At 39.1% G+C, this 26812-nt stretch overlaps 6 protein-coding genes across 10 annotated transcripts; 4 read left to right on the top strand and 2 right to left on the bottom strand.

Moving 5' to 3' along the window:
- Nucleotides 1-620: 620 nt before the first annotated feature.
- On the top strand, nucleotides 621-3560 carry LOC137732859 (sugar carrier protein A-like). 2 transcript variants are annotated; one of them, XM_068472126.1, is made up of 5 exons: nucleotides 1030-1266; nucleotides 1353-1419; nucleotides 1807-2126; nucleotides 2219-2845; nucleotides 2938-3560. In XM_068472126.1, the coding sequence occupies exons 3-5, from the start codon at nucleotides 1821-1823 to the stop codon at nucleotides 3400-3402; spliced, it is 1398 nt and encodes a 465-aa protein (XP_068328227.1). In that variant the 5' UTR covers nucleotides 1030-1266; nucleotides 1353-1419; nucleotides 1807-1820; the 3' UTR covers nucleotides 3403-3560. The 2 variants fall into 2 exon arrangements, with proteins under 2 accessions (XP_068328223.1, XP_068328227.1); XM_068472122.1 differs by lacking the exons at nucleotides 1030-1266; nucleotides 1353-1419 and adding an exon at nucleotides 621-933.
- A 1276-nt stretch (nucleotides 3561-4836) lies between these two features.
- Nucleotides 4837-6019, bottom strand: LOC137732869 (uncharacterized). The gene has a single exon (XM_068472129.1). It carries the CDS (start codon nucleotides 5920-5922, stop codon nucleotides 5299-5301), a length of 624 nt encoding a protein of 207 aa, XP_068328230.1. The 5' UTR covers nucleotides 5923-6019; the 3' UTR covers nucleotides 4837-5298.
- An 820-nt stretch (nucleotides 6020-6839) lies between these two features.
- LOC137712008 (small ribosomal subunit protein bS6m-like) lies at nucleotides 6840-9284 on the top strand. 2 transcript variants are annotated; one of them, XM_068451169.1, is made up of 3 exons: nucleotides 6840-6973; nucleotides 7209-7412; nucleotides 8727-9284. In XM_068451169.1, the coding sequence occupies exons 2-3, from the start codon at nucleotides 7230-7232 to the stop codon at nucleotides 9000-9002; spliced, it is 459 nt and encodes a 152-aa protein (XP_068307270.1). In that variant the 5' UTR covers nucleotides 6840-6973; nucleotides 7209-7229; the 3' UTR covers nucleotides 9003-9284. The 2 variants fall into 2 exon arrangements, with proteins under 2 accessions (XP_068307270.1, XP_068307264.1); XM_068451163.1 differs by having other exon boundaries at nucleotides 6902-6973; nucleotides 7200-7412.
- A 1792-nt stretch (nucleotides 9285-11076) lies between these two features.
- On the top strand, nucleotides 11077-17116 carry LOC137741783 (protein ENHANCED DISEASE RESISTANCE 2-like). 3 transcript variants are annotated; one of them, XM_068481516.1, is made up of 22 exons: nucleotides 11077-11656; nucleotides 11781-11855; nucleotides 12009-12062; nucleotides 12446-12511; nucleotides 12742-12800; nucleotides 12937-13013; nucleotides 13140-13265; nucleotides 13434-13468; nucleotides 13569-13669; nucleotides 13741-13824; nucleotides 14025-14089; nucleotides 14206-14277; nucleotides 14554-14724; nucleotides 14911-15095; nucleotides 15229-15259; nucleotides 15474-15652; nucleotides 15736-15837; nucleotides 15935-15982; nucleotides 16115-16258; nucleotides 16356-16451; nucleotides 16647-16748; nucleotides 16836-17116. In XM_068481516.1, the coding sequence occupies exons 1-22, from the start codon at nucleotides 11372-11374 to the stop codon at nucleotides 16926-16928; spliced, it is 2250 nt and encodes a 749-aa protein (XP_068337617.1). In that variant the 5' UTR covers nucleotides 11077-11371; the 3' UTR covers nucleotides 16929-17116. The 3 variants fall into 3 exon arrangements, with proteins under 3 accessions (XP_068337617.1, XP_068337611.1, XP_068337604.1); XM_068481510.1 differs by having other exon boundaries at nucleotides 13741-13836; nucleotides 15480-15652; XM_068481503.1 differs by having other exon boundaries at nucleotides 13741-13836.
- Nucleotides 17117-21428: 4312 nt separating this feature from the next.
- LOC137739780 (leucine-rich repeat receptor-like protein kinase TDR) lies at nucleotides 21429-24998 on the top strand. Its single transcript, XM_068479492.1, has 2 exons — nucleotides 21429-24105; nucleotides 24440-24998. Exons 1-2 carry the CDS (start codon nucleotides 21540-21542, stop codon nucleotides 24772-24774), a joined length of 2901 nt encoding a protein of 966 aa, XP_068335593.1. The 5' UTR covers nucleotides 21429-21539; the 3' UTR covers nucleotides 24775-24998.
- A 308-nt stretch (nucleotides 24999-25306) lies between these two features.
- LOC137739363 (uncharacterized) lies at nucleotides 25307-26176 on the bottom strand. Its single transcript, XM_068478961.1, has one exon. The coding sequence runs from the start codon at nucleotides 26174-26176 to the stop codon at nucleotides 25307-25309; it is 870 nt and encodes a 289-aa protein (XP_068335062.1).
- Between the last annotated feature and the right edge of the window lie 636 nt (nucleotides 26177-26812).

The following is a 26812-nucleotide window of genomic DNA, read 5'->3' as shown; positions in this document are numbered from 1 at the left end:
AATATCGTAGCTTCAAAGAAAAGGTCAAGGTTAGATTTGTCACTATCTTAACACTGCAACGAAAAAAAAAACAGCTCTAATTCAGATTTAAATCCTCCTCTTTTCCCACATTTTCACTGAAAACAAGAAGATATTAAACTTTTTTTTTATTACATTGAAGCGTTTCGAACTCGAAACCTAACTAAGGGCTGGTTTGGTATTGTTGTACTTTGAAAAAAGTTGATTCTGCTGTGCTGTGAGAATAAGCAGCTGTGAAATAAAGCAGCAGAGTGTTTGGTAAACTTTTTTGTAAAAGTGCTTTTGAAAAAAAAAAAAAAAAGGCAATATTAGAGTGTTTGGTAAACTTTTATGTAAAACAGATGTGAAAAAAAAGCCGGTTTTTCAAAGCTTGGTTTTGCAGCTTCTTGTTTTTGGCTTTTTTTTATCCAAAACTGTGAAAAAAAACTGAAGCTGAGTGTTTACCAAACACAAAAACAGCTATCAGCTTTTTTTTATAGTAGTTTTTTTCAGAACCACTTCAGTACCAAACCAGGTCTAAGTATTTTTCTCGTTTCTTTGCTTACGCAAGTTTCTTTATTTCCTTAGTGTATGAAGACTCTGCCGGGTAAGAATTCCCATACAGAGAACCAAGTGGGACATTATTTTTTTCATCTCAATCAACTCTCTGAATTTTATTTAAAAATATCCAAGTGAGCAGTGATATTCATTTCATTCTTTCATTCCAGAAAGTAGAGAGTTTCGTTTTTTCTTCTTCTGTGTCTTACGAGCTAGTTCATCTCTGTTTGGAAATGGCGGGCGGTTCTTTCGCACCGGCCGGCGTGGCCAAGGAGAGAGCAGAGCAGTACCAAGGGAGGCTAACCCTTTATGTCGTCGTTGCCTGCATAGTTGCCGCCGTTGGCGGCTCGCTTTTCGGTTATGATATCGGAATTTCAGGTAACTTTGCACATTTTTGTTGGCTGGCACTATGGTCTTGGATTTTTTTTCAGGCTTTGATGAGGTAATCTACCAAAGTAATTCTCCGTATGAAAAGGGAATGGTGTCATGAAAGCAAAGTTAACTGTGAAAAGTTCAGCTTTATTAGATGCTATCATAAACTCTGAAAAAATCTTGAGTGCAACAGCCAACAGGTGTTTCAAGAATTCTTGCTTCTCTCTCCTCACATGTGAGGAGAGAGAGAAAGGCACAAGTGGCGGATATACAATTTGTTGCACTTGAGTTTCTCTTCTAAAAAACTTACCTACATCGGAACGACACTCTGGTGATATTGTTAGTCAATTACGCTTGTTATGAGGCTTTAATTTTTTCACCTAGCAATGTATGATTGATTTGGAATACTGCAACTGTGACTACAGGGAATTCTTCTCCTATATTCTTTGGTTGAGAAGAGAGAGATACAAGTTAGAACATGCAAAAAGTGAGGTAATGGAATCACAGCAGGAAAATGATGAACAACTTAATCACCATTTGAAACTAGTAAAAATCAGAAAACAAATTGAATGATTTGAGAGCCTGTTTTGGCATTAGAGAAGGGGTTCAAATTTTTCCTACAAACATCTAGTTACAAAATTTCCTGATTTCTTGCTACTGTTTGTTCTAATATAATTTAATCCACTCGGGAACTTCGAGTTTAGAATGCGTGGGTAGAAACTCCGACATCCTATCCACTCGGGTTCAAAACTATTGATTGTTTTATACACAATTGAGTGGTTTTTCCTTAACAATTTCAGCACAGAAGATTTAGGCCCTTAATCAGTCTCGTTTTCAGTATATAATCCAGCTTCTAAATGTTGGTTTAACTGTAATTAGGCGGGGTTACGTCGATGGATGGATTTCTTAAGAAATTCTTCAAGACAGTGTACAAGAACAAAACGCATGCCCGGGAAAACAACTACTGCAAGTATGATAACCAGGGTCTTGCAGCGTTTACCTCTTCGCTGTACCTTGCCGGTTTAGTTGCATCTTTAGTGGCTTCTCCGGTCACAAGAAATTATGGACGCCGAGGAAGTATAATCTGTGGCGGAATCAGTTTCCTCGTTGGAGCAACTCTAAACGCTTCAGCGGCGAATTTGGCCATGCTTATCTTAGGTCGGATCATGCTTGGTGTTGGTATCGGATTTGGAAATCAGGTAACGAATTCACAGAAGAAGCAATGGCTTATTTCTGGCAAGAAAATGTTCAAATAAAACTGATTTCTTCAAACTCCTTGTTTGTCTTGAAGGCTATTCCGCTATACCTATCAGAAATGGCACCAACGCATCTTCGAGGAGCCTTAAACATGATGTTTCAGTTAGCAACTACGCTTGGGATCTTCACGGCAAACATGGTGAACTACGGAACTCAAAAGCTCGAACCATGGGGGTGGAGGCTCTCGCTAGGGCTGGCTCTCGTACCGGCTGCAGTAATGACAGTTGGAGGGATACTTCTGCCCGAGACACCAAATAGCTTGATTGAACGAGGATGTAAAGACGAAGGAAGAAAAGTTTTGGAGAGAATAAGAGGAACCAAAAACGTCAGCGCAGAGTTCCAGGACATGTTGGATGCAAGTGAGTTTGCCAGTGCAATAAAGCACCCGTTCAGAAACATACTCGAGCGAAGGAACAGGCCTCAGCTTGTCATGGCAATCTTCATGCCGACATTCCAGATCCTCACGGGGATAAATTCGATTCTGTTCTACGCTCCCGTGTTGTTTCAAAGTATGGGGTTCGGGGGAGATGCTGCTTTGTACTCATCTGCTTTAACTGGAGCCGTTCTTGTTACGTCTACACTGCTATCTATCGCAGCAGTTGACAAGCTGGGACGAAGAGTTCTGCTCATTACTGGTGGAATACAGATGATTGTGTGCCAGGTAAACCTCATTAGAATGCAATTAGAAACAACTAATGGAATCCATAAAATGCTTTCTAAACGCTTAATACTCTCCCCTCGAATGCAAAACAGGTCATAGTCGCAGTAATCTTGGGGATCAAGTTAGGGGACAATCAAGAACTATCTAAAGGATTCTCGGTACTGGTGGTGGCGGTGATTTGCCTCTTCGTGATAGCATTCGGATATTCATGGGGTCCCCTCGGCTGGACAGTGCCAAGCGAGATATTCCCACTGGAAACTCGATCAGCTGGACAAAGCATTACGGTGTCGGTGAACCTTCTGTTCACTTTCATCATCGCGCAGTCGTTTCTCTCCCTCCTGTGCGCGCTCAAATTCGGGATCTTTCTCTTCTTTGCGGGATGGATTACTATCATGACCGTGTTCGTTTACCTGTTCCTGCCCGAAACCAAGGGAATTCCGATCGAAGAGATGATACTGATGTGGAGAAAGCACTGGTTCTGGAAGAGGATAATGCCTGAAGAATACCCTGAAGCTGATGACTCTGTTAGTGTTAGGCAAAACAATTCAACAGTGTAACATGTATTAAAGAAGAGTATAGTGGATGTCAATAAAGCAGATGACCTTTACAATTCAGTTAAAAATGCATTGAACAGAGTAGCCAACTGGCCTATTTTCCATAAATCAATCTCTGTTATCCGCACATCTCTTTTATCATTTTGAGCACATTTTTGTTTATTTTTGTTCGTTGATTTTTTTTTAATTTATTCAATTAAGCGACTAGAAATATAGATATGTAAGAAGAGAAGATGGGTGTGTAAAAATCATTTTCATTTAAAAAAACAACCAACCATGATAAAATTGAATAAATAATATGCACAAGCTAAAAGAAAAAAAACACTCAATAAAGCAAGTAAACACAAATAAATAGCATAAATCAATTAGAATAGAAAACTCCAAATTAGAATAAAATTAGGTCGATTATGCTTTATTTCGAATGCACGTGGCATAAGATAATTGGTGAGGTGTGTTGGCGAAATATATAAGTGAATATTGTATTTCATTAGAGTGGATCATTTGGTGAGGTTTTGGTTTGGAAGTCAATATTACATGTACCTTTTTTGGCATCCCTCATCACCGGTCAATCTGGAGAACTGACTAGTCATGTCAGTTGCGAGTTTTGAGTAACCAAAAATCCGCCCACTACCGAGGGATAGTTATTGCAGCCCAATTGATACGCGCAAAACATGTGGACAACCAGTTACTCACATACCACGGAACGTAAAATACCCGTTCAATATGTCTATAAAAGCAACCTACATAGAACAAGTTCCCCACCACGTGACATTACAGTTCAAAAATATATTACATGTGCAGTGGCTAATGCAGGATTTGAACTTGGGATCCCAATGTTAAAGGTCCCAAATTTTTTATTGTGCAAAGTACGCAAACAAATTTTAGTTTATTCACAGAGCTATTTCATCGAACACTTACTGAACTTGTTGTCCGCTGAACAATGTTGCGAATATATTGACATTAGCCGAAGCAATTTGATGAGTGCTATTAAGAGCATTTGTGGTTAGGTTATCACAACTTGTCGAGTGTTGATATGTCCAGTACACATTACATCACATTTAGTAGGCGTAAAAGAGAAGTACCAAACATAGAAGGTCCCAGAGAACTTCACGTGCTTGTTTCCCTGCGTCTAGTTGGTTCTAGGACAACTTTGGTTCGAATGTACATCCGCTCTTGACAACATGGAGAAAAACTTAAACATAACAATGTATTAATGGACAAGAGATGTCATAACCTATTTCGTGCAAGTCTTTTTCCCAATACCAGGCGGAGAAGCAGCCACTCACATATCGATTTGTGCAATACAATACAAACGAACAACCGGATGTAAATGTGAGGAGCCGGTCGATCCTCCCCACAGAGGACCGGAAATGAGTAACCAATCAACCACTTTTCGCATATCCCGAAACAAATTCTAACAGGAATATAACAAAGTGATTAGCAACAGATTAAGCACAACATTTTATTTCTTGATGATCACTACATCATCATATAATAGTGAATAGTGAATACAACTTTTAGACAGAGACAGGCTCGTACTCTTATCTCCCTAAGCTTCTTTCTTCCAACCTCGTAAACATTTCTTGCATACCAAGTAAAATATAGAAGGCGCCAAACACCCAAACTTTCCTACTAATCTTCTTCCTTCAACTTGCAGAAACCCTAGCGACATAAGCTCTAATCATATCATCATTTGCTCGCACTCAATCGACTTTCCTCTTGAAAAAATAAAGGAAGCAAATTGGGACTAAACGAACAACCATTACCAACTAATCGAATCAACCTTCAACCGTTTCGGAATTTAAGATTCATTCAACTTTCGATCAAACGATTCAATCACGGCTGCCAAATCGCAAAGCCGGAACTTTTCTTGCCTCGATTCTTCGGAACGCCTGGCGCTCACACCAAATCGAGTCGCAGCAGCCGGCGGAGATCGCTGGTGGCGGTGCCGTTCCTTCCCAAAAAACTAGGCAGTGGCACCGAGCTTGGAGGCGGAGACGCGTAGAAAGCGCTCGATCCGGCGTAAATCGCATCCATAACTTTGAACTCCGCAGCCTTAATCTGCTTCTGCACGGTCTCCGGGTCGGGTCCCAAACGGTCCGTGGATCCCAAAATCAAATCCGGATCGTTTTCCTTCTTCGCCTTCGGCTTGCGGTCATCGCGGGCAACAACTCCGAGACCTCGGTTGTTCTTCTCCGGGTTCAAATCCTCGCCGCGTCTCAGGATCTTGACCTGTCCAATCACCAGGTTTTTCCCCGGTGCCTTCGCAACCGCGGCCCGATCAGAGCACCGATCGCGAGGTCGTTCGTGTTGATTAGACTGAAGCCCCATCGGACTCCTCTTCCGGCGGCGAGATTGATGAATATTGGCGGTGGAGCCATGGTTGGGGGTGGAATTAGAGTTAGGGTTAGAGAAATTAGAGCTCCTTCGTGATCCGGAGCGGGGGGAGAGGGTTAGGGTTAGGGCTTCGTGGCGGAAGCGACCTCGGAGGCAATCCTGCGATCGGAGAATCGCCGTCCTCATTTTTTTCCCTCGGAAGAAGAAAGAGAAGAACAAAATTAAAAATTGCGAAAACAAAAGAAAAATCGATTAAATTTCTAATTTTCTCAAAATTTTGTTGTCTGAGAAGAAACGCTATATTTTGCAAAGCGTGCGTGAGCGTGTATTTATAGAGAGGTTCCGGTAACTCACGTGACGTCGCGTGAGGTTTGGAACCGTCTGAGGCGCGTGGGGCGGGGTTAAGATTTTGACCGACTTGGTTTTGCAGTTCCATCCGCGGTTGAATTACGGTATTGCCTTGGTTTTCCACATATTTACGAAGTCAACCTTGGTCTTTGCTGGCGCTGGTACGCTGGTAATTTTGGGGTAAGAGAGGAGTAATGATGTGTGGCTCGACGCTTTAGTTGCCGTGAAGCGGACTGAAAACCACGTGTCAAAACATGAATGGGTGGAGTGGTTGGTCTTATCGACACGTATTGACCGGGCCGACTGAGTTTCCGTCTGGGCGGTTTTACACTGGAACCGCCTTTTCGTGGAAGCTATGGCCAGGAAAGGGATTCTTTCCAAATCTTTTCCATTTAATTCTTCTCATCGAATAATTTAGATCTTTGAAATTTAATTTAATAGTTAAAGTTATTATAAATTTTAAAATGGGTCTATGTTTTTATTCGTTAAGTCAAATTTTAAGAGTTTAAATTATTTGATGAGAAAAATTAGGTGGAAGAGATCTGGAGCTCTTTATGGCCTACGGAACACAGGGGACAGTGGATCCGGACTCCGGTGAGTGGGCTTTGGGTCTGTATGGGCTAGCCAGATTACTGACCCATCAATAAATTGGACTGGATCTGCGAGTGGCCGCTTCTAAACGCAGCGTTTCACAGAACCTTTTAAGTTGTGGGTTACGTGGCATACTTCCATTCCTCAATTTCCTATTGATTGACGGCCCAGATTTGGTGCTAAAAAACAATGATCCTGTCCCCTTTTCTTCAGCCTTCATCGCCGTGTCTCCTCCGTCTGGTTTCTCCTCCGTCTGGTTTCTCTCTAATCTTCGCACTCCCCTAAAATAAAGTCGAAGGTACTGCGCAGTTCCCTCAAATCTTTCTAATTTCTCCTTCGATTTCAAATCTTGGTTGCGTTCGTTTGAGTTGTTAGATTTCGATTGATGGGTTCTATTTTTAAAATTTTTTTTATTAATTTCATTGTTTTCTTCGTGTAAATTCGTGATAATCTACTTCTTGTTATCTCACTGCATCTGGGTCGGTCCAGATTGATGAACAAAGTTGAAATTTCATTGCTTTTAGTGTTTACAGGAGAAAGAAAATCCCGAAGAAATGCCGCTGTACGATTGTATGCTGCTGCTGAAACCGCATGTGAGGAAGGAGTCTCTGATGGACTTGGTCGCTCGAGTGAGCAAACACGTTTACAGAAGAAATGGAGTTATTACTGACATGAAGTCATTCGGCACTGTTCAGCTGGGTTATGGTATTAAAAAGCTTGATGGAAGGTATTATCAGGTGGGTTTTTGGTGTTTCTGCAACCTTACAGTGCATTTGAGTTATTACAGGTTGTAGTATTCGTCGTCGTTGCCTTTGAATTGTTTTATTTCTGCAATGAGAGCGTGTTGTTGTGTAAATTGTTGCGTTTGCGGATGTTTCCTAGTTGAACTTGTTAATGCCACATTTTCGATAGTTTAGGGCCAACGTGATGCTGTAGTTTCCCATTTTCTTTGTTGATACGTAATGAAAAAGTGTGTGTGAATTTCCTTAAGCTTTTTCTTTTTTTCTTTTAATATTATTATGGAGGTTCAAGAAATGACAATTAGTGGCCAAAGCAGGGAGATTTTTATAGGCTCGAACTAGGATTTTGAATTGGGTTAAAGAAAATGCAGCTCTATCTGTTTATCTGAAGAACTTGAGTTAGTGGATTTGGAATTTAAGGTTGGAACTTCTTGGGGATGGCAGTAGCTTGCCTCAGAATTCTCAGGATGCTTACTTTGAACTATCATAGGTTGTAGATTACGTTACACCCTCAGTAAGGGACGATGTGGACTATGCTCGTAAGATTGCAACAATATCTGAATTTGGGTAATGATATCTGAATTTGGATTTCTTTCCTATCTTTAGCAAAACGGATGATTTTCTGTCCAAGCCCTGAACTTGGAAAAAATGACAACAACAGAAAAAAGATTGTGATACTAACACAGTGTTAGAGTGCAACGGTATCTTTACTATTTGATAGTTCTTTAGACGTTTTATCATCCAAATAGCGACAATTTTCACTGTCTTAGCACTCTTTAACATCTCCATAAGAGAGTGATATCCCTAAATTGATTTTTAAAATGCCTTCCTCCTATATGTCATCCTTGAAGGGTTTGGAGCATCTGTCGGAGATGCTCATGCCTTGTCAGAGATATCCCTAATTTTCACTTGTCTTACTTTCCAGAATAAAGATTGGGATAAGAATTTAAAGAATCCAGTCACAAACACAAAGGAAAGGATTTTTTTTTTATACCTATTGTTGGCTTGTGGATCATCGTATGGATCTGAGATTCAAATTATTGTACAGTTTATTAGAATTTCAACGAAGAGTTGCCTTTTATCTTTAAGGATGAGGGTGATCTCCTGTGGTTGGTTATTGGGTTTCCAGGAACTTTTTCTTCTTGGGCGGAATTGGAGATTCCACCTGATTTATTCTTGGAATATTCTAAAACCTTTAAGAGTTTTTGATCGTCTTCTTCGTTGGTTTTTCTGACTGAATTCAAATACATTATCTTCTGATGTTGACCGGTTATGATTTTAATTATAACTCAAAGTTTCCATATGGTATAGGGTCAACTAATGCAAATGACAATGATGTCTACACCCAACATCAACAAGGAGCTGCACTACTTGAACAAGGAAGATCGGTTGCTGCGCTGGCTGTTGGTTAAACACCGAGAAACAAAGTATGGACAGGAATTTCTTAGTGAAGAGGATTCGAAAACTGAATTTAATAAGCTTCAGCGGAGCAGCATATATGGTATGGATGAAGATGAGGATGAGGACGAGGATGATGATGACGATGACGAGGAATACGATGCGGAACAAGAAGGAAAACGTACCTGAAGGGCAGTGGAATATTTCAGGCATGGTCTGTTAGTATTTTGTTGGAGTTCCTTGATTTACGATTGCCATAAGGTATGCTAGCACTAAGCCCTATGGGGGTAACTTAGCTTATCAATGTACTAGATGTAGCGGGCTTTTAGTTTTGATCGGGGTGCTTGCTGCACCTATCTTTTTTTATATTCTCTTAATTGAAAACCTCTTGAAGATCTTCTGAGAGGTAGAAGGATCAATGTAGTAATATAATTTTCGTTGTTTCTTTCGATTACTTATGTGTTTGGTTTATGTAGAGTTGTTGTAGGAGGAATAGTTGGTTTTCTTGAACTAGAAGGAACCGTGCTCGGAACTTCCTTCTTCGATTCCAACCCTGTCGTCGGGTGGAGAGAGCTGCCTAATGACTATAAAACTGCTAGGCAAAAAGGGGTATGGCTTGTTCTCAATATTAAACTAACGTGCCTTGTATTAACCAAACGAGGAAGGAAACATGCCATGCATTGAAAAACAATCAAAACGGTATCGTTTACATTTTACACGGGGAATGTCTTTTTGGATTTAAAAAGGGCACTGCGCATTGAGAAAATCTCATTTCTATTTCTTTTTTGTTTTAGTTGTGATCTTATTTGTGGACATGGTTGATGGAGTTAAGGTGTACCATTGTCACTTACAGCTTAGAAATTAGGCTTTAGGATTGATTAAAGTTTAGATTTTAAGTTCTCAAATTTTGATCAGCAAGCGTTAAATTGTCCTGCTGTTAGGACCTTCCTTTTTAACTTATTGCATTCTGAATTTAAGGAATCTTACAATTAATCAAAACTTTAAAAGTTCAATTTATATTGTACTAATATATCTGGTTTGCTTATAGGATCAAAATTTATTTGATTCTAATTTTTTATTAGTAAATATATTTAACAAAAAAGGGTTTATGCATGTCACATGCACTCGATTCCATCAGGGAATTTTGGCACATGACACAACCGCTTTAAACAAGAAATTAGCTACAAAATAAAAGGAACCTTTATGTGATGGTTGAAATTACGTACCAATCGTCCTTTGCAAAGGATTTAGTTTAGCAACATAATTCTCGGAATTTGACGGCGACAGACGGACTAGAGAACGTCAAAATCAAAGCTTGCAGTAATCCCGTAGGGGTGGGCAAACAAACCGAAAAACCAACCAAACCAGATCGGTTGTGTTAGTTTTTATTTTATTTTATTTTTATTTTTAAATTCAGTTTAGTTCAATTGTGGTTCAAAATTTAGGCAAAACGCTTCATGATTTGGACCCAAAACCAAACCAATCCAATATGCATCCGTCACTATCACTACTTTGATATCACCTTGTAATTCCACATAATATGATAAATGATATAAACGCTAAGTATATTATTATAAGTGATATTATTACTCTAACTAAACTGAAAAATCAAAGTAAAGTTTTAACTTGAAATTAAACAAAAAATTTAAACTTGTAAAACAGTGAGCTAAAATAAAAATATTTATGCACCAAAACAAGGGTTGTATATACCAAAATTATGACACACGCCTACGTGAATCAGGTTTTTTTTTCATTATAGTTGTAGAATGGGTAAATATATTTTAAGCTAATGTTAGGAAGAACAAAATTTTTTAACTAAATTTACAAACCAAATGATTGAATTATTACTTAACCCTTGATTAATGTTCTTATTACTATTAGTGACACATGATTTTATATACAAATTTATTTTAAATTTTGACTCCCAAACCTTGCCTTGTATTTTATATTAAAAGATAAGAAGAAATAAAATAAATTATATCGAAAAAAATTATTGAAAGAAATGAGGTGGATGAAACTGACAAACTGCTCCAAATGCGGATTACAAATAAAATATTTTAAAATTAAAAACAAATAAAATAATGGTACCACATAAAAATGGAATTAGATTTCGTGGAGGTAAGCAAGTCCGCGTGCTGCAAATTCTGCATGCTGACGCAACCTGAACCAGAGCGGGACCCACAGCACCAACAACGCCAACGGTAATATATAATTTTAGAACAAGGAGGGCGAGGGAAAGAAAATGTCACACCGAATTTCCCGCTGGCCGGTGGCTAATTTGTAAGCAAAAATTAAGCACAAAAAAAAACAAAAAAAAAAATAGAAATTTAAAGATAGCAAATACAGAATTGCAGAAATCAGCGGGAGTGCGTGATCGAATCGATCATCGGTTCATCACCTCCCCTCCCTCTCTCTCTCCTCCATGATATCTCTCTCCCTCCTCTGCCTCCTCTCCCGATCGTTTCCGAGAGAGAACGATCCCACGCAGCTAGCTCCCAATCAGAGAAGCTAGCTGAGGTATAATTCCCCCACCCTTCCCTCCTACCTGGCTTTTGACGATGGATGCGAGGCCGTCTCCGTTGTCGTTGAAGAAGGTGGGGAGCGGACGGTCCGAGGTCAGCACGGTGAGCGGATTGCTCGGACTCGGAGGCGGAGAAGATCAGAGAAGCTCGTTGCCGTCGCCGTCATCGTCGGCGTCGTCGTCGATGTTTGAGTATTTCGGATGGGTGTATCATTTGGGCGTGAACTCTATCGGCCACGAGTACTGCCACCTCCGGTTTCTCTTCATCCGCGGCAAGTACGTCGAGATGTACAAGCGAGACCCCCACGAGAACCCCGGCATTGTGAGCGCCTCTCCTCCTCCCTCCTCCCTATTCAATTCCTAATTATTCTACTAAATTGCAAATTACAAATGTTTTTTCTTCAATTTATTAATTTTACGTTCAATTTCAATCTGTTTTGGAGCAGAAACCGATTCGGAGAGGCGTCGTGGGCCCCACACTCATGCTGGAGGAGGTTGGGCGTCGGAAGGTCTACTACGGCGTAAGTCCTCCTCTGTATAATGTTTTAAGTGATTGGATGCAATGTCATTGTTTGATAATTATCTTTTAGCATTTCAAGTTTCAGGTGATTGTTGCTGTGGATGCTGAATCGTTGCTGTTGTTGTCATGTATCTGATATTTCTCTTTTTTCCAGGACGTTTATGTTCTTCGTTTTTTCAATCGTTTGGAGGAATCGAAAAAGGGGGAAGTAAGTTTTGGTGCCGTATTCATTATTCGATTCTGCAGCTAAATGCTAGAACATGTGAATGTGCTTGTTTTAAATTTTCACATATCCCTGCTTTTATGTGTGTGTATTCTCCTACCATTGGATCCCAAATTCATCTGATTTTGCCTCATCCGCAATCTCTGTATTTTCAAGTTTTGATATTTCTCTGTTCTTCCTTCTTACTTTCATGAATTTTCATATATTGAATTGATGATCTTGGCAAGTTTTTGGTAGTTTAGAAACCGTTTCTCATACCGTGTGGTATCTGTACAGTCAATTTTGAATCAAGTCTCCTTATATATCACATTTGGGTTTCCTTTCTCTGATTTTAATCAGATGACTGACGGTTAACTGGTCTTTTGTAGATTGCTTGTGCTACCGCTGGAGAAGCCCAAAAATGGCTGGAGGCCTTTGATCAAGCCAAGCAACAGGTACATGAATTTTCTAACCAAAAATGTCCATAGAAAACAGTTAAAAGGCAGAACTTTTCCTTGTAGAGAGTGTTCTTACCTTGCAAATTGAATATTTTGGTAGTCCTTGTGACATAGAGCCAATACTTTTTTGTCCAAACTTTTGAAACTGTAAATTGGAAGGAGATTCAGAATTGCATATTTCATCCAGTCCATTGTTGTGTTTAACCCTGGAACTCCGCTTCTCACAGGCTGAGTTTGAGCTGTCAAGAGGAGGTAGTGCCAGAAACAAGCTGAATATGGAGACTGAGTACGCTTATATTTCCTAGATACACTTGCATAAGTACTTGAGATAAGTTTGATTCTGTTCACTGTGCATATCATATTTTCTATAAATGATATTATTTTTATGTTAATGTTGACTCAAAACTTTTATAATGTGGAAGGCTCAATCTCGATGTCCATCGACCTAGAGTAAGGCGCTATGCAAGTGGATTGAAAAAGCTTATAAGGATTGGGCAAGGTAAGGCGGAATGTGAATGGCTTCTTCTAAATGTTTACAATGGGACTACTTGGTTCAGTGTCCCAAACATGAGTCATTGGTCACATTTTCAGTTGACAATTATCGAAATCTATCTTCCCATTACAGGACCAGAGACGCTTTTGTGCCAATCCTCAAGCTTGGGTGCAAATGGTAGCACGGATGGATACTTTGAGAGGGATATTGGTGATGCAATTGAGGCATATAAGTGGAAATGTGTGCGAACAATTAATGGTATTCTTCTCTTAGCCTTTTATTATCTACTTGATAGTTCATAGACGTCAGCGGACAAAGAATTTTTACCTCTCTTACTAAATCCTTAAGACCACACTTTGGTCATTTTCAATCAGCTATGCAATCTTTAACTTTATTTTCTTCATACATTCTCTCTTTTGGTTTCAGGTGTTAGAATATTTGAAGATGTTGCTAACTCTGAGGTATGCTATCTAATTGTAGATTAATACATGCATTTGTGTGTCTGTGTCTGTGTCTGTGTCTGCATGTAAGATAATGTATCTTTATTTCCACTTTTGGCAGAGTGGTAAAGGTGTTATTGTCAAGGCTGTTGCTGTTATCGATGCAAGTGCAGATACTGCTTTCGAAGTGCTTTTAAACCTTGAACGACATCAGAGATATGAGTAAATTGTCTTACTCTTACATGGTAGGATTATCATTACAGAACTCCTCTCTCTAATAGTTCTCTTTTCAGGTGGGATATGCTGACAGGTGACTTGGAGCTGTTAGATTCTTATGATGGGCACCTTGACGTTGTATATGGGACATTTGATCCTAGGTATCTTACTCGGTAATGATGTTAGACGTGACTAGTTCTGCCACTCTTCAACCAATATCTTATCCTTAATCTGTGCTTTGATTAACTTCACCTTGCAGTGCAGTTGTTAATAGAAATAGCTTCTTTACATAATAAAGTCAATCTGCATTCTGTTTGTTGTTCACCATCGTGAGATATTAATTTGTAACTTAAATGTACAGGTGGCATTCCAAGAGAGATTTTATCTTTTCTAGGCAATGGTTTCGTGGACAAGACGGAACATATAGTAAGACGATATAACTTTCAGCAGTATCAATATAGCTTCAGTTTGTGGTGTAGGGAGTAGAGCTTAACTATTTTGCCTTGGTATTTGGCTGATATCATTTGGTGCTCTTAATGCAGCAATTTTGCATTTCCCTGCTGTTCATAAGAAGAAGCCTCCAAGATCGGGATATCGACGTACAAAAATAAATCGTAAGAGATTTCATCTGCTTTATAAGAAACTGATAGTTAATCAAGCTTGCTAACACAGATATGGATCACTTTCTGAGGTTTTATTAAACCCTACAAATTTTTGGATGAATTCCCCGTCTTCCAAGCGCAGATTTGTACCCCTGAATTGTATTTTATTTCATTCTGATGATACTTGGTTTCATATATTCTCATTAATGAAGTTCAATTTCTGGTATTTGAAAGTCTGTTTCTTCGTTTAGTTGTTTTTTTTTTTTATGTTTTTAATTTGTATTGCAGCATCGACTTGGGAGATTAGAAATTTGAACACATCCATGGGTTCGAATACTCCAAGATGTCTTGTCACTCAAATGCTGGAGATAAATTCAGCGGGCTGGTGCAGATGGAAGAAAAATCACTGCTCGAAGTTTGAAAAGAGTGTACCCTATGCATTGTTGTGCCAAGTAGGAGGTTGGGAAATTATTTTACATTTTAAATTTGTTTTAAATTTATAATCCGAGTGTTTATGCTCAAAGAACCTTTTTCTGAGAATTGAGAAGTGTCAATTAAACTGGCTTCCAAACACGAGATATTTCAAGTATGTCGTAAATGGTTTATTGAGGCAGTTATATTTCCGTTGTTTTTGTAATTATTCAGGTTTGAAGGAATATATTGGAGCAAATCCTGCACTCAAATTTGAAACTTCCACTACGGTTATTCAATCGAAAGTATCTGAAGTTTCCGTTTCCACTGCTGAATTTGAGGAGTCAGAAGTCAAGGATGAGTTTTATGATGCAATGTCTGCAGACTCTTCATCTTCTGATGAAGAACTTGACCAGAAGGTTTTCCTTTTTTTCAGTTTTCTTTATCTTGGAATGGAGCACTGCTGGTGGTCCAAATGATGCGGCTCAATTTTTTTTATAGATGTACGATTTTGAATTCCAATTATTAATATTCTCCCTCTACAATTTGCAGGATGCAAAATTGAGCTTGAAGCGAACCTCAGGTATCCTTACTTCTTAGTACTTTAAATTAGGCATTGGCCTCTTATGTTACCATAAATTACCATCATCTTAAGTTTTAAGAGTGAATCTATAAAGCGTTTTACTTATCCCAGAACAAAAATGACATGAATACATATTCAGAGACTGGTCTGTAACTATTGTTTCACCCTTTCAAAAAGTTATCAGTGCTTAAAGCATAACTCATTCTGGGTACAGCTGCAGATGCTACTAATAAGGAACTGGATTCTGAAGTGGCTCCTGTCATGATTGATACAAGCCAGTTACATGGTACCTTGCGCACCGGGAAGGATGACACTGACACAAACTGTTGGACATCTCCAAGCGGTACGGGATTTATGATCAGGGGAAAGAACTACCTAAAGGACAATTCTAAGGTGGGTCTGACTATGCTTTGAATTAATTTGACTGAAAACTTCCGGTCATCTTCACATGATTATTTCTGGCTTGCTCTTTCCAGGTAATGGGAGGAGATCCCCTTCTCAAGCTCATAGGAGTAGATTGGTTCAAAGTTGATAAAACTATAGATAGGATTGCACTGCATCCACGGAGTCTTCTTCAGGTAGAGTTGGTTTTTGATGTTTGAATTGCTTGTATTTTGATAACGTAAATTGGTTACTTATGATTACTGTGTCTAAGCATACCCTTCTTGATTACAGTCAGAGGCTGGGAAGAAGCTTCCATTTGTACTAGTCATTAATCTCCAGGTACGTGCACTAGGGCCTCCCAACAGCAGTAGATTCTTCCTTTGATAGGAAATGAATTATCATTTTTCTGTTTAGCTACTCTTACTATCGTTCTAATGAGTGCCTTTATGATATGTCGTTTTTCTGTTTCAGGTTCCCGCAAAACCAAACTATAGTTTGGCACTTTACTATGCTGCTGACAGACCTGCAAAGCCAAATTCTTTGTTTGCTCAATTTGTGGATGGGACTGACATGTTTCGTGATGCAAGATTTAAATTAATTCCTAGTATCGTCGAGGTATGTTGTGCTTTATGTCTAAAGTATGTATTACCCAAAGGCATGTATGTGTTCTGCGTTGATGGGAAAATTAACTAATGGTTATCTGCTGCTACAGGGATATTGGATGGTCAAGCGTGCTGTTGGAACAAAAGCGTGCCTATTGGGGAAAGCTGTGACTTGCAAGTATTTCAGACAAGACAATTTTCTTGAGGTAATTCTATTTGCGTTCATAACTATGTGTAATCTGACAATTTCCAAAATCAAATTTTCTACGATACAAGCGGAGACAGACTTGACCGTGTACCATAAACACAAAGTTTAGAACTAAACTGTTATGCCAATCATTAGTAATCTTTCCTGATTGCTTACGGCATCTTTTAATGAAATATAATCTTGTATTTTGCAGATTGATGTGGATATTGGATCATCATCCGTAGCGAGGAGTGTCATCGGACTTGTCCTCGGTTATGTCACGAGCATAGTGGTTGACCTTGCAATTTTGATAGAGGTCCGTGTCTTTACGATCTGTTGTATTCTTTAGCACAGTATTAACAATGCATTCAGGAATATTTTCAACACCTTACGTTGGTTGCAGGGAAAAGAGGAGGCGGAGCTGCCCGAGTACATACTCGGGACTGTTCGGCTGAATCGTCTTAGGCTCGACTCTGCTGTTCATTTGAAGGTTTGATGCTGCTGTACTTCGACATCCGTCAAAGCGATTGCTTCGACGGGGTCGTTATTTTTCCATTCTTTATAAGTGCTTCACCAGGGGTTTTGTTTCCGTTACGGTCTATTGTCAAATAAAAACATTTTATCGACTGTCTCCACATGCTTATATATAAAAGTAATGCAGAGATGGATGGCCGTTTTCTTCTTCTTCCGTTTGATTTCTTTATCCATATTCAAATGTAGTTTCGAGTACCAAAATTGATATTTTGCAAGTATGTGGGCTTGTTATGCTAGAACGTTTAAATTCGACATGGATTTCCCATTTGTTTTGATATCCTCATCTTTTTCGTTTTTCTGTCTCTTTATTTATTTTCTTGACTCTTTATTTATTTTCTTGACGCGTACAAACTTTCGTTGTTGCAATACTTAGGTACTAACCAGTTAGGACCCCAAACGGTTTAAATTTCTTCAATGTGTCTATATTTGTGTAAAATATCAGACAAATAAGATAAAGATATGGAAAGATTGGGGTGGAGTTTAAATATTATCTAATATCATATAAACTCTTAAATTTCGGTTAAAATTAACAGATTTCGTCAATATTTCGGACATATCGATTACATATGAACAAACTACCAAATGTCATTAAAGTTTCACTTTAAATTTTCATGTTTTTTAGCAAATTTCCATTATTTTCATCGAAAATAACCAATCTTGATATATTATCAATACATCTATTGATATTTTCGTAAATTTTAATTTTAATATTTTTACCGATATCAATATCTTTAAACATTGGTTAGGACGAGAGTATTGTCATTAAGAAAAATCTGTTATTTAAATCATCAATAAATACGTTGTTATACTGTTATTTTATGATGCTCGTGTCATAGATTAGCGATTGCACATTGACATTGCAGTGATCTAAAAGAACCAAAAGGTGAAAAGAGGGACCCTTTCTTCAATCACTTTATTAACTCTTCAACCACTCTATCTTTTGTTTTTTTGGACGTGTTATGCGTACTTTATGCATGATTAACGTCTTTTTTTCACAAAATGTAATCCTTTCATATTTATTAGTTTCCGCACCACTAATACTTTTGACTAATTGTTCCCCCAATTGCATATCTTTTAACTCTCCATTACCCTAAATTTTAGAAGATTAACTTTCATGTCACGAGTACACCGTCATTTTATCATCCATACAATAATATGTGAATCGTTGACATAGAACGTCAAAGTGATAGCGTATACGTACCACAAAAGTTGTAAATCAAACCTAAATTATCTACAAGTTGACCCTATCCAAGTATCTTTATATCATTGATATAGAACGTCAAAATAATCGTGTACCCGTATCAAAAAAAGTCCTAAATCAGATCTAACTTATCCACAAGTTGCCCCACATAGGAAGAATGTGGTGAAAAGAATTTCCAAGATAAATCTAAAGTTATGTATGTTTAATTGTACTTATGAAGAGGTATCAAATCAAAGCATAAACTCCTACTCTTTTGAGACCCTAATGGGAATCCAAGTCAGGTAAATTCCTTTTCCTTAAAAGTTGTGTTGTTCTCAGCTGCGCACGGCCAATCCAATTCAAATCAAATCCCTCGGTGCTGTCTGTGCCTTTCAATTTCAAACCTGTCGTTGGGAAACCTCTCTGGTAGTTTCTCTTACCAACGTCTTCTCGGCTCGAAGTTGAGTCCGGTCCGGAGAGATTCTTACATGTAACTAAAGCTGTATCACAATATGTTCGTCCCTAAACGAGACAAAGAGAAAAGGGATACATATTGCACCCAAGTTTTTCTCACTTGGTGAATGAACTACTCAAAATATAACAATCTTGTAATGTAAAGTGTGTCAACTTTTTTTAAGGAGATTTTCTTCGGTACTCATGACATTGAAAAGAGATGTTAAGGGTGATTTTTATCGTTATATCTTTGTTTGAAAGAACGAATTTCACTTTTCAACCGTTAAAACACATGCAACATTTTTACTTTTTAAGTACTACATTTATAAAAGAAAGTCACGAAAGAACGAATTTCACTTTTCAACCGTTAAAACACATGCAACATTTTTACTTTTTAAGTACTACATTATAAAAAAAAGTCATGAAATTCCTCAGGGTTTTTATTGGCACGCTAGCCCTGTGAAGAATTGCACTGCATTGGAGGTCCCTCTTGTGATAGTGGTGATAGCAAAACCCAAAACTTCAACAGCTCGACACTGTTTCCTTTGAATCAAGCAAGAGACTTGCATGACGTGTATGAGTAGAATTTACGTGCAATTTGAACGTTAAAGTTAATGGTATTATAAATTTATTACAAGATGTTTTATGAGTAAAATAAGATACATGACGTCGCATGATAAGTTTAACATTTTACTCTAACTTTAGCATCCCAGTTGCATGGAATGAAAGCTTCTTTCGAAATGTATGGTCCAGATTTTTCCATTTAATTTATAAAATTAAGTAAAAAATTAATAAGATTTTAATGTATGTTAATGATATTCTAAACTAAAAATCACATTGTTAAGTTAAAAAATTATTATAAAATTAATTTAAAATACCGTCATAATAACATAACATTTACAGGTCTCTTTCCAAAATCATGCATCACGCGTTGAGGAGCTTGCATTCTCAAGAATTTACTCACTGGGTTACTGTTAAGGTCAAGGTTCAAAAATGGAATGTAAACTGTAGTACCTTTTTACCGTACTTGAGGGACAGAAAAGGCTGGGGCTCATCATAAATTAAGAAAAAGGTAACTTCTTTTATCAGCAACCTTGTCTTTTACTCTGCACCTGCTGCTGTCATCAAATGAATCCTCACTCAGATTTGTTCTTCTCGCCGAGATTTTAATCGTTAGATCTTAATTTTCATATTTAAAGAAGTTAATGCTTGAAGAATTCATATAACTTTATACATTATTGTAGAGTATTGAATGGTATGCCATTTAGCGTATTTAGATTTAATTGGCGTTCAACTATGTCTAAGAGTTCTAAGAAATAAAATAGACTTTAGTTAAGAAAATTGTTATTTGCACTTAAAAAATCTAATTTTACGCTCTAAGCTTTTTATATTAAAAGAAAAGCTCTTCTAAAGAGTGCGCATTCGTTTTTTGTATAATTAAAAAGTTAATGCCTTGACTCTTCGTATAGCTCTCTAAGCGTAAGGCTACGCTATTGTGGAGTACTAAATATTCTGCTCTTTCGAATTTTCAGATACAATTCAACCCTTGTTTTTTTTCCATCCTTTACATTGAATCTAAAAGGTAAACTTTAATTGTTATGTAAGAGAAAAATAACTTTTACACTATCATTTTTCAATTTAAAAAAAAATTAAATAAATCAAACTGCTCCGACTAACTGAATTAACCTAATATCGTTTTCGCATTTTCTAAATTCATTGTAGTTAATAAAATAGTAAGCAATTCCAAGAGAAAGAGACTACGTAGAAATGCACCTTTACTATTTAGAATGATTTCGATAATATGTCCCCACGGCGCGCAAATTCCAATTCAGAAATTCATTCAGTCCCCTGCTTTCTACTTGCTCTGCCTCTCCTCCTTCTTTTTATTGGATTCTTTCTAATCAACAGAAAAAGGGAGATGCCCTCTCAACTTTTTATATCAAAGCTTTATTCCTAAATGGCCAGCACCATTTTAACACCTTCAGCCTCAAGGGTCCCCTCTTACTCCCAAAAGCAACCCAATTATATTCTCATTTCAACTAATCATGCATAAAGTCATTCCCTTTCCTTTTTTGGGCTCACGTCGAAATGTTCTTGTAACAGTATTTTAAATTAATTACGCTTAAAGATGCGTTCTAGTTTGTTTTTTGTTTTTTTTTGTTTTTTGGGTATTGTGATATGTAACGATTTAAAATTTTGTCAAACTGACTTCGTTGAATAAGAACTTCTTTGAGATATTACAAGTTAAAGTATTCTAAAATTGTAATTTTGTACATCGGAAGCATCAATTTTGTTATTAATAGACTAATACACATGTAGGGAATAACTAAAAGAAAAGAAATCGATTAGTTAATCATCAAAGTTTCGTTTATTCAAGGGAGTTTTAACGAAAAACCCGCGGTATTGTTCACTTTAACGAAAAACCATATTTTTACACTAAAAAGTTAAACCTGGCACTACTCACTTTACCCTTTATTTTGTCTTTATCGTTAAAACTCAAAGTTTTCAAGCACTTTTCATTAGTTTTCCTTTTATTCAATGATCAAAAAAGTTAATCGAAAAACAAAGACTAACGAATACTTCCTTATGTTGGTGTCTGTATTTTAAAAAACATGATAATGGACGCACAACTAGTTTGAGAGGACGATCGAGTACTTTATTAAACTACTATTCAAATATCTCAAACTAATTACGCACAATTAATATTCTCATATAGTACGTAATTAGTTTTAAGTTTGAATTTTGTTTCATCCAAAAAAAGGAAAAAGAAATTATTTCCCTTTTTCCTACTTTTGGTAGTTCCCATGCATTTCTCGCTCTACCCTCACACTAAAACAAATGGATTTCCATATTATAATCATATGACACATTTTTCTTCCATTCGGGCATCCAAAATTGCCCCTTCTCTCTTTCTCAGTCATCCCCCAACTGCAAGTTCCAATGGAGATTTTCCATTCCTCCTCCTACTTCAACCTTCTCCTCCCTCTTCTCTTCCTCTTCGCGGCGGTTTCCGCCGCCGATATCTACTCAGACACCCTCCTGAGCTTAAAATCCGAGCTCACAGAGGTCAATGGCAGCTTGAAAGATTGGATTCTCCCTTCTGCAGAAAACCCACCTGGCAAAATCCACGCATGTTCTTGGTCCGGCGTCAAATGCAACACCAACAACTCCGCCGTCACTGGCTTAGACCTCTCTATGAAGACTCTCGCCGGTGAAATTTCCGGCAACCAATTCGCCGTCTTCACGGACCTTGTCTCACTCAACCTCAGTTACAACTCGTTCTCCAGTCACCTCCCCGCCGGAATTTTCAACCTCACCAACCTCACAACATTAGACATCAGCAGAAACAACTTCTCCGGCCACTTCCCCGTCGGAGTCTCAGCCCTTCAAAACCTCATTGTTCTCGACGCATTCAGCAACAGCTTTTCCGGGTCGCTCCCCGCCGAAATTTCAGAGCTTCAGAACCTCAAAGTCCTCAATTTAGCCGGAAGCTACTTCCGGGGACCGATCCCGGCGGAATACGGCGCTTTCCGCCGCCTTGAGTTTATTCATCTCGCCGGGAATTTGATCACCGGAAGCATTCCGCCGGAACTGGGGAAGCTCAAAACAGTGACGCACATGGAAATCGGCTACAATTATTACCACGGAAGCATTCCGTGGCAATTGGGGAGCATGACGGAACTCCAGTATCTCGACATTGCCTATGCAAATCTCTCCGGCGCCATCCCAAAATCCCTCGGGGATCTCAACAATCTCGAATCCCTCTTCCTCTTCAGAAACCAGCTTTCTGGGTCGATTCCGGCGGAGCTCAGCAACATCAGAGCTCTCCAAAGCTTGGATCTTTCCGACAATCTGATTTCTGGGTCGATCCCACAAACCTTTTCGGAGCTGAAAAACCTTAAACTCCTCAGCCTTTTTTACAACGAGATAGTCGGCGAAGTTCCCGACGGAATTGCAGAGCTTCCATCGCTGGAGACGCTGCTTTTGTGGAACAATTACTTCTCCGGCAACCTTCCCCGGAGCTTGGGGAGAAACTCGATGCTCGGATGGGTGGATGTCTCCACAAACAACCTCAGCGGCGGCGTTCCACCGGATATCTGTGCAAATGGCCAGCTTTTTAAGCTGATGCTGTTTTCGAACAACTTCACCGGCGGCCTCTCCACTTCTCTGTCAAACTGTTCGTCTCTGGTTCGTCTTCGACTCGAAGATAACATGCTTTCAGGTGAGATTCCATTGAAATTCAGCAGTCTGACTGATATCACATATGTTGATTTATCTGGGAACAATTTTAGTGGTGGGATTCCAATGGATATTTCAAAGGCTCAAAAGCTTGAGTACTTCAATGTGTCTAGAAATCCAGAATTAGGAGGCACAGTTCCTGCAGAAATGTGGGAATTGCCAAATCTTCACAATTTTTCCGCTTCCTCCTGTAGTTTGATTGGCAACGTTCCTTCATTCGAAAACTGCAGATCGATATCTGTTGTTGAATTGAGCAAGAACAGTTTGGAAGGAGCTGTTTCGGAAAGTATTTCTAAGTGCCAGGCTTTAGAGAGGATTGATTTAGGGAGCAATAATTTATCCGGTCGTATACCCGAGGAGCTTGCAAGTCTTCCTGCTCTTGGTGTTCTTGACCTGTCACACAATAGCTTCGATGGATCAATACCTAAAAAGTTTGGTTCTTCTTCGAGCTTGGTACTTCTAAATGTGTCTTACAATGATGTTTCCGGAATTATTCCATCTGGAAAGGTATTTAGAACAATGGAACAAAGTGCGTTTGTTGGGAATCCGAAACTTTGTGGAGAGCCTCTGAGATCATGTCCTGGTTCAGTTGCTATATTTGGAAGCAGAGGCGTCGGGAAGCTTTTATGGATTCTGCTACTGTGCGCTGTAGTAGCTATGTTTGTTACTCTATCGGTTATGGGGATATTTTATTTCCGTAGAGAAAGCAAAGGCCAATGGAAGATGATCTCGTTTGATGGACTTCCTCAATTCACAGCAAATGATGTGTTGAAGAGCTTCAGTTCCACAGAATCCACGGATGCATTACCGCCTTTGTCAGCTTCGGTAAGCAAAGCTGTTCTGCCGACCGGAATCACAGTTTCTGTGAAGAAGATTGAATGGGGAGCAAAGAGAATGAGAGTTATGTTGGAATTCGTAACACAAATAGGGAATGCAAGGCATAAGAATTTAATTCGATTGCTCGGAGTTTGCTACAACAATCAACTGGCTTATCTCTTGTACGATTACTTGCCCAATGGAAACTTGGCTGAAAAGATAAGTGTGAAGAGGGAATGGGCAGCCAAGTACAAAATTGTCATCGGTGTTGCAAGGGGATTGCACTTCCTTCACCACGAATGTTATCCTGCAATTGCACATGGAGATCTGAGGTCAAGTAATATAGTGTTTGACGAAAATATGGAACCTCGTTTGACAGAATTCGGGTTCAAGCATCTGCTCGAGTTGAACAAAGATTCGTTTGCAGCAGCAACTTCCACCTGGGATGCAGGTATGCATAACAAAATATGTTCTTTCATGTGGTAGAGATGATTTTGTCGTTGTTTTAAAAAGTTTTAATCTGCCACGCCAAAGATATAATTTAAGCCTTTACATCACCAGTTCTATAACACAACTAGAAATATACCTGAACAACTTTAAGTACTTAAGCGTCAGAAATGTTGGGAAAGGTACCGAATTCCTGCAAAACTCAAAAACCTTATACCAGAAAGAGAAGCTGTACAAAAATGTAGATGCTTTGAAAGGGAATTGTCAGAAGAATTTTATTTCTTTCGTGTACTAGCCTCGATCAGTTCTATAATTGCTCATCTCCTTCCATTGGACAGGTGATAACATCAGTGTCACAAAAGAGGAGCTATGCAGGGATGTATACAGCTTTGGGGAGATCACGCTGCAGATTCTAAGCAGCGGCAGGTTGACAAATTCTGGCGCAAGTATACATAGCAAGTCAAGAGAAGTTGTTCTGCGGGAAATCTACAATGAGAACGAAGCTGGTTCCAACATTTCAATGCAAGAGGAGATAAAACTGGTAGTTGAGGTTGCTATGCTTTGCACCAGGAGTAGGCCATCCGATCGACCATCCATGGAAAGTGCATGGAAGCTTTTATCCGAGTCGAAAATCCAGATGAAAAACAACCCAACTTTTGAAGCAGCAGGGTGATGAATTTAGATGCAGATTACCTTAAAAATCCAAAGATATATACACAAGATGCAGTACTTAACTGGTAAGAGTGAGCTGTTTGTACTTATAGTCAGTCAATCAATCAATTTGTTTATAGCTTGTTGTTTGTATCATAAGAATTAGAAAAATGCTTTTGTTGTATAATAGTGCCATGTACTGATATAATATAAGTTTGTGTACCAGATATAATATAAGTTTGTGTACCAGATTTCTCCAACTCCAAATTTTCATTAATGGTTCGGGATACCGTTGTGCCGGTATTCTTGGTTAATCACGCATTGTTATACGTTTTAACTTTCATGCGATACTATTGGCCTGAGATACTGCCATAGTGATCTCCGAAAGTTCATTTTCACTCCACGGTGAAAAATACGGATAACAAAATGTGTATATAAATGTGAATTATACGCAAATTTACTAACAAAACGAATAAATATTAACACTAAATTAGACTCTTACAATGATAAAGGAAAATGTCTACACAAATTTTCCATGAAAATTGCTTCAAATATTAACTCAATCTCAAAATCTCAGTGTGCAAAGCATCAACAACTCCTTGAAAGCTACCAAACTGAGAACTCACCAAATCAACTCCAACTCCAAGCATCTGGGCCCCGGCTGCCGTGATGGGGCCATGGGCCGCCACCAGCATTTTGGGGCACGTCCTCTTGGCAGTCTCCCAGTCCAGCCCAAACTCTTTGAAGCTCTTCAGCAACCCCTCCACCTCCGCTGTGCTCGTAAACACAATCGCATCCAACGCTCCATCTTCGATCTTCTCCACCACTTTCTCGGCACAGCCCGGGCCGGCCCATCGCGTCTCGTACGCGTTTACCCTAACTGGAACCCAATGCTTGGCCTCCAAGTCCCGAAGAAAGTGTGGGACCACGGGAGGCTCGACCAGTCCCACCACTAGCGGGACTGGACACAACACCCTTCGACCGCGCCCGTCTCCGAGCGATTGGACTAATGCGTTCGGGGTCGCAGTCAAAGGCACTAAAATTCTGAGTCGGTCAGGATTGGGACAGAGCTTCTGGACGAAACTGTCGTCTATGAGCTCGGAGTCCTTTCCCAGCGCGGCGACGGTGAATACGTCCCCGTGCGGGGAGAGGAGAGGGTGGGGGACGTCTGCGGCGGCGGATGAGAACGCGGCTACGGCTGTGCGTGAAGGGAAGGCGACGGCGGAGAAGAGGTCGAGGGAAGGGGGTGAGAGGTGGGGTTTGAGGGCGGCGACGGTGGACGGCGTGGGCTGAACGATGAGTGTGGGGGCGGAGAGGGGTTTGAAGCCTGTGAGGGTGAGGAGGTGGGCCAGCCTGGCGCCGTAGTTTGGAGGGGTGGTGAATGCGACGGTGGGGATGCTGCCACTGCCATGCGCGGCGGCCATTTTGGCAAGTTATAGTTTAACACGTTATTGTGAAATCCATTTTAAGCCCAAGGGCAGCGTGATAGTGATGATGGAAGCCCAGACCCAATACAAGCTGGTACCCGACCCAACTAAACTTGGATCATAATTTTTTTATTTTTCATGGATAGTCATTTTCATACACTTAGTTTTATTTCTCATACATTTTATTAATTTTATTAATTTATCTTTTCCAATTCATCAAATTCGACGGTCATAACTTGAGAAGAGATGTTAGAGGTAAAAATGGATAGCACCACCTTTTTTTTATTTGGGGTAAATATAGTTTGAACTGGATCATATTCTCTTAATATTTTGCATTGAACATTTGTGAAACAATAATGAAACTTTCTCAAAGTGAAATTCTTGATGAACTTCATCTCATATTTGGTACAATATTTTTTAATATTGACACATAAATTATACCAAAATATAAAATAACGTAAAATTCATAAAGGATCGTCTTTTTCAGAATGTCCTTATCATTTCTCTTGAACACTTATTACAAGAATGCTTGGTGAGATGATAATTTACCACACCTTACACCTACTCGTTCACGTTGGTTGTTCAATTACCATACCTCGCATATATCTATTACCAAAAGACACTTTCTTCACA

Source organism: Pyrus communis, chromosome 1 (genome assembly GCF_963583255.1).
Source record: "Pyrus communis chromosome 1, drPyrComm1.1, whole genome shotgun sequence".
NCBI classification, from domain to species: domain Eukaryota; kingdom Viridiplantae; phylum Streptophyta; class Magnoliopsida; order Rosales; family Rosaceae; genus Pyrus; species Pyrus communis.
This window is presented reverse-complemented; position numbering and strand designations above follow the sequence as displayed.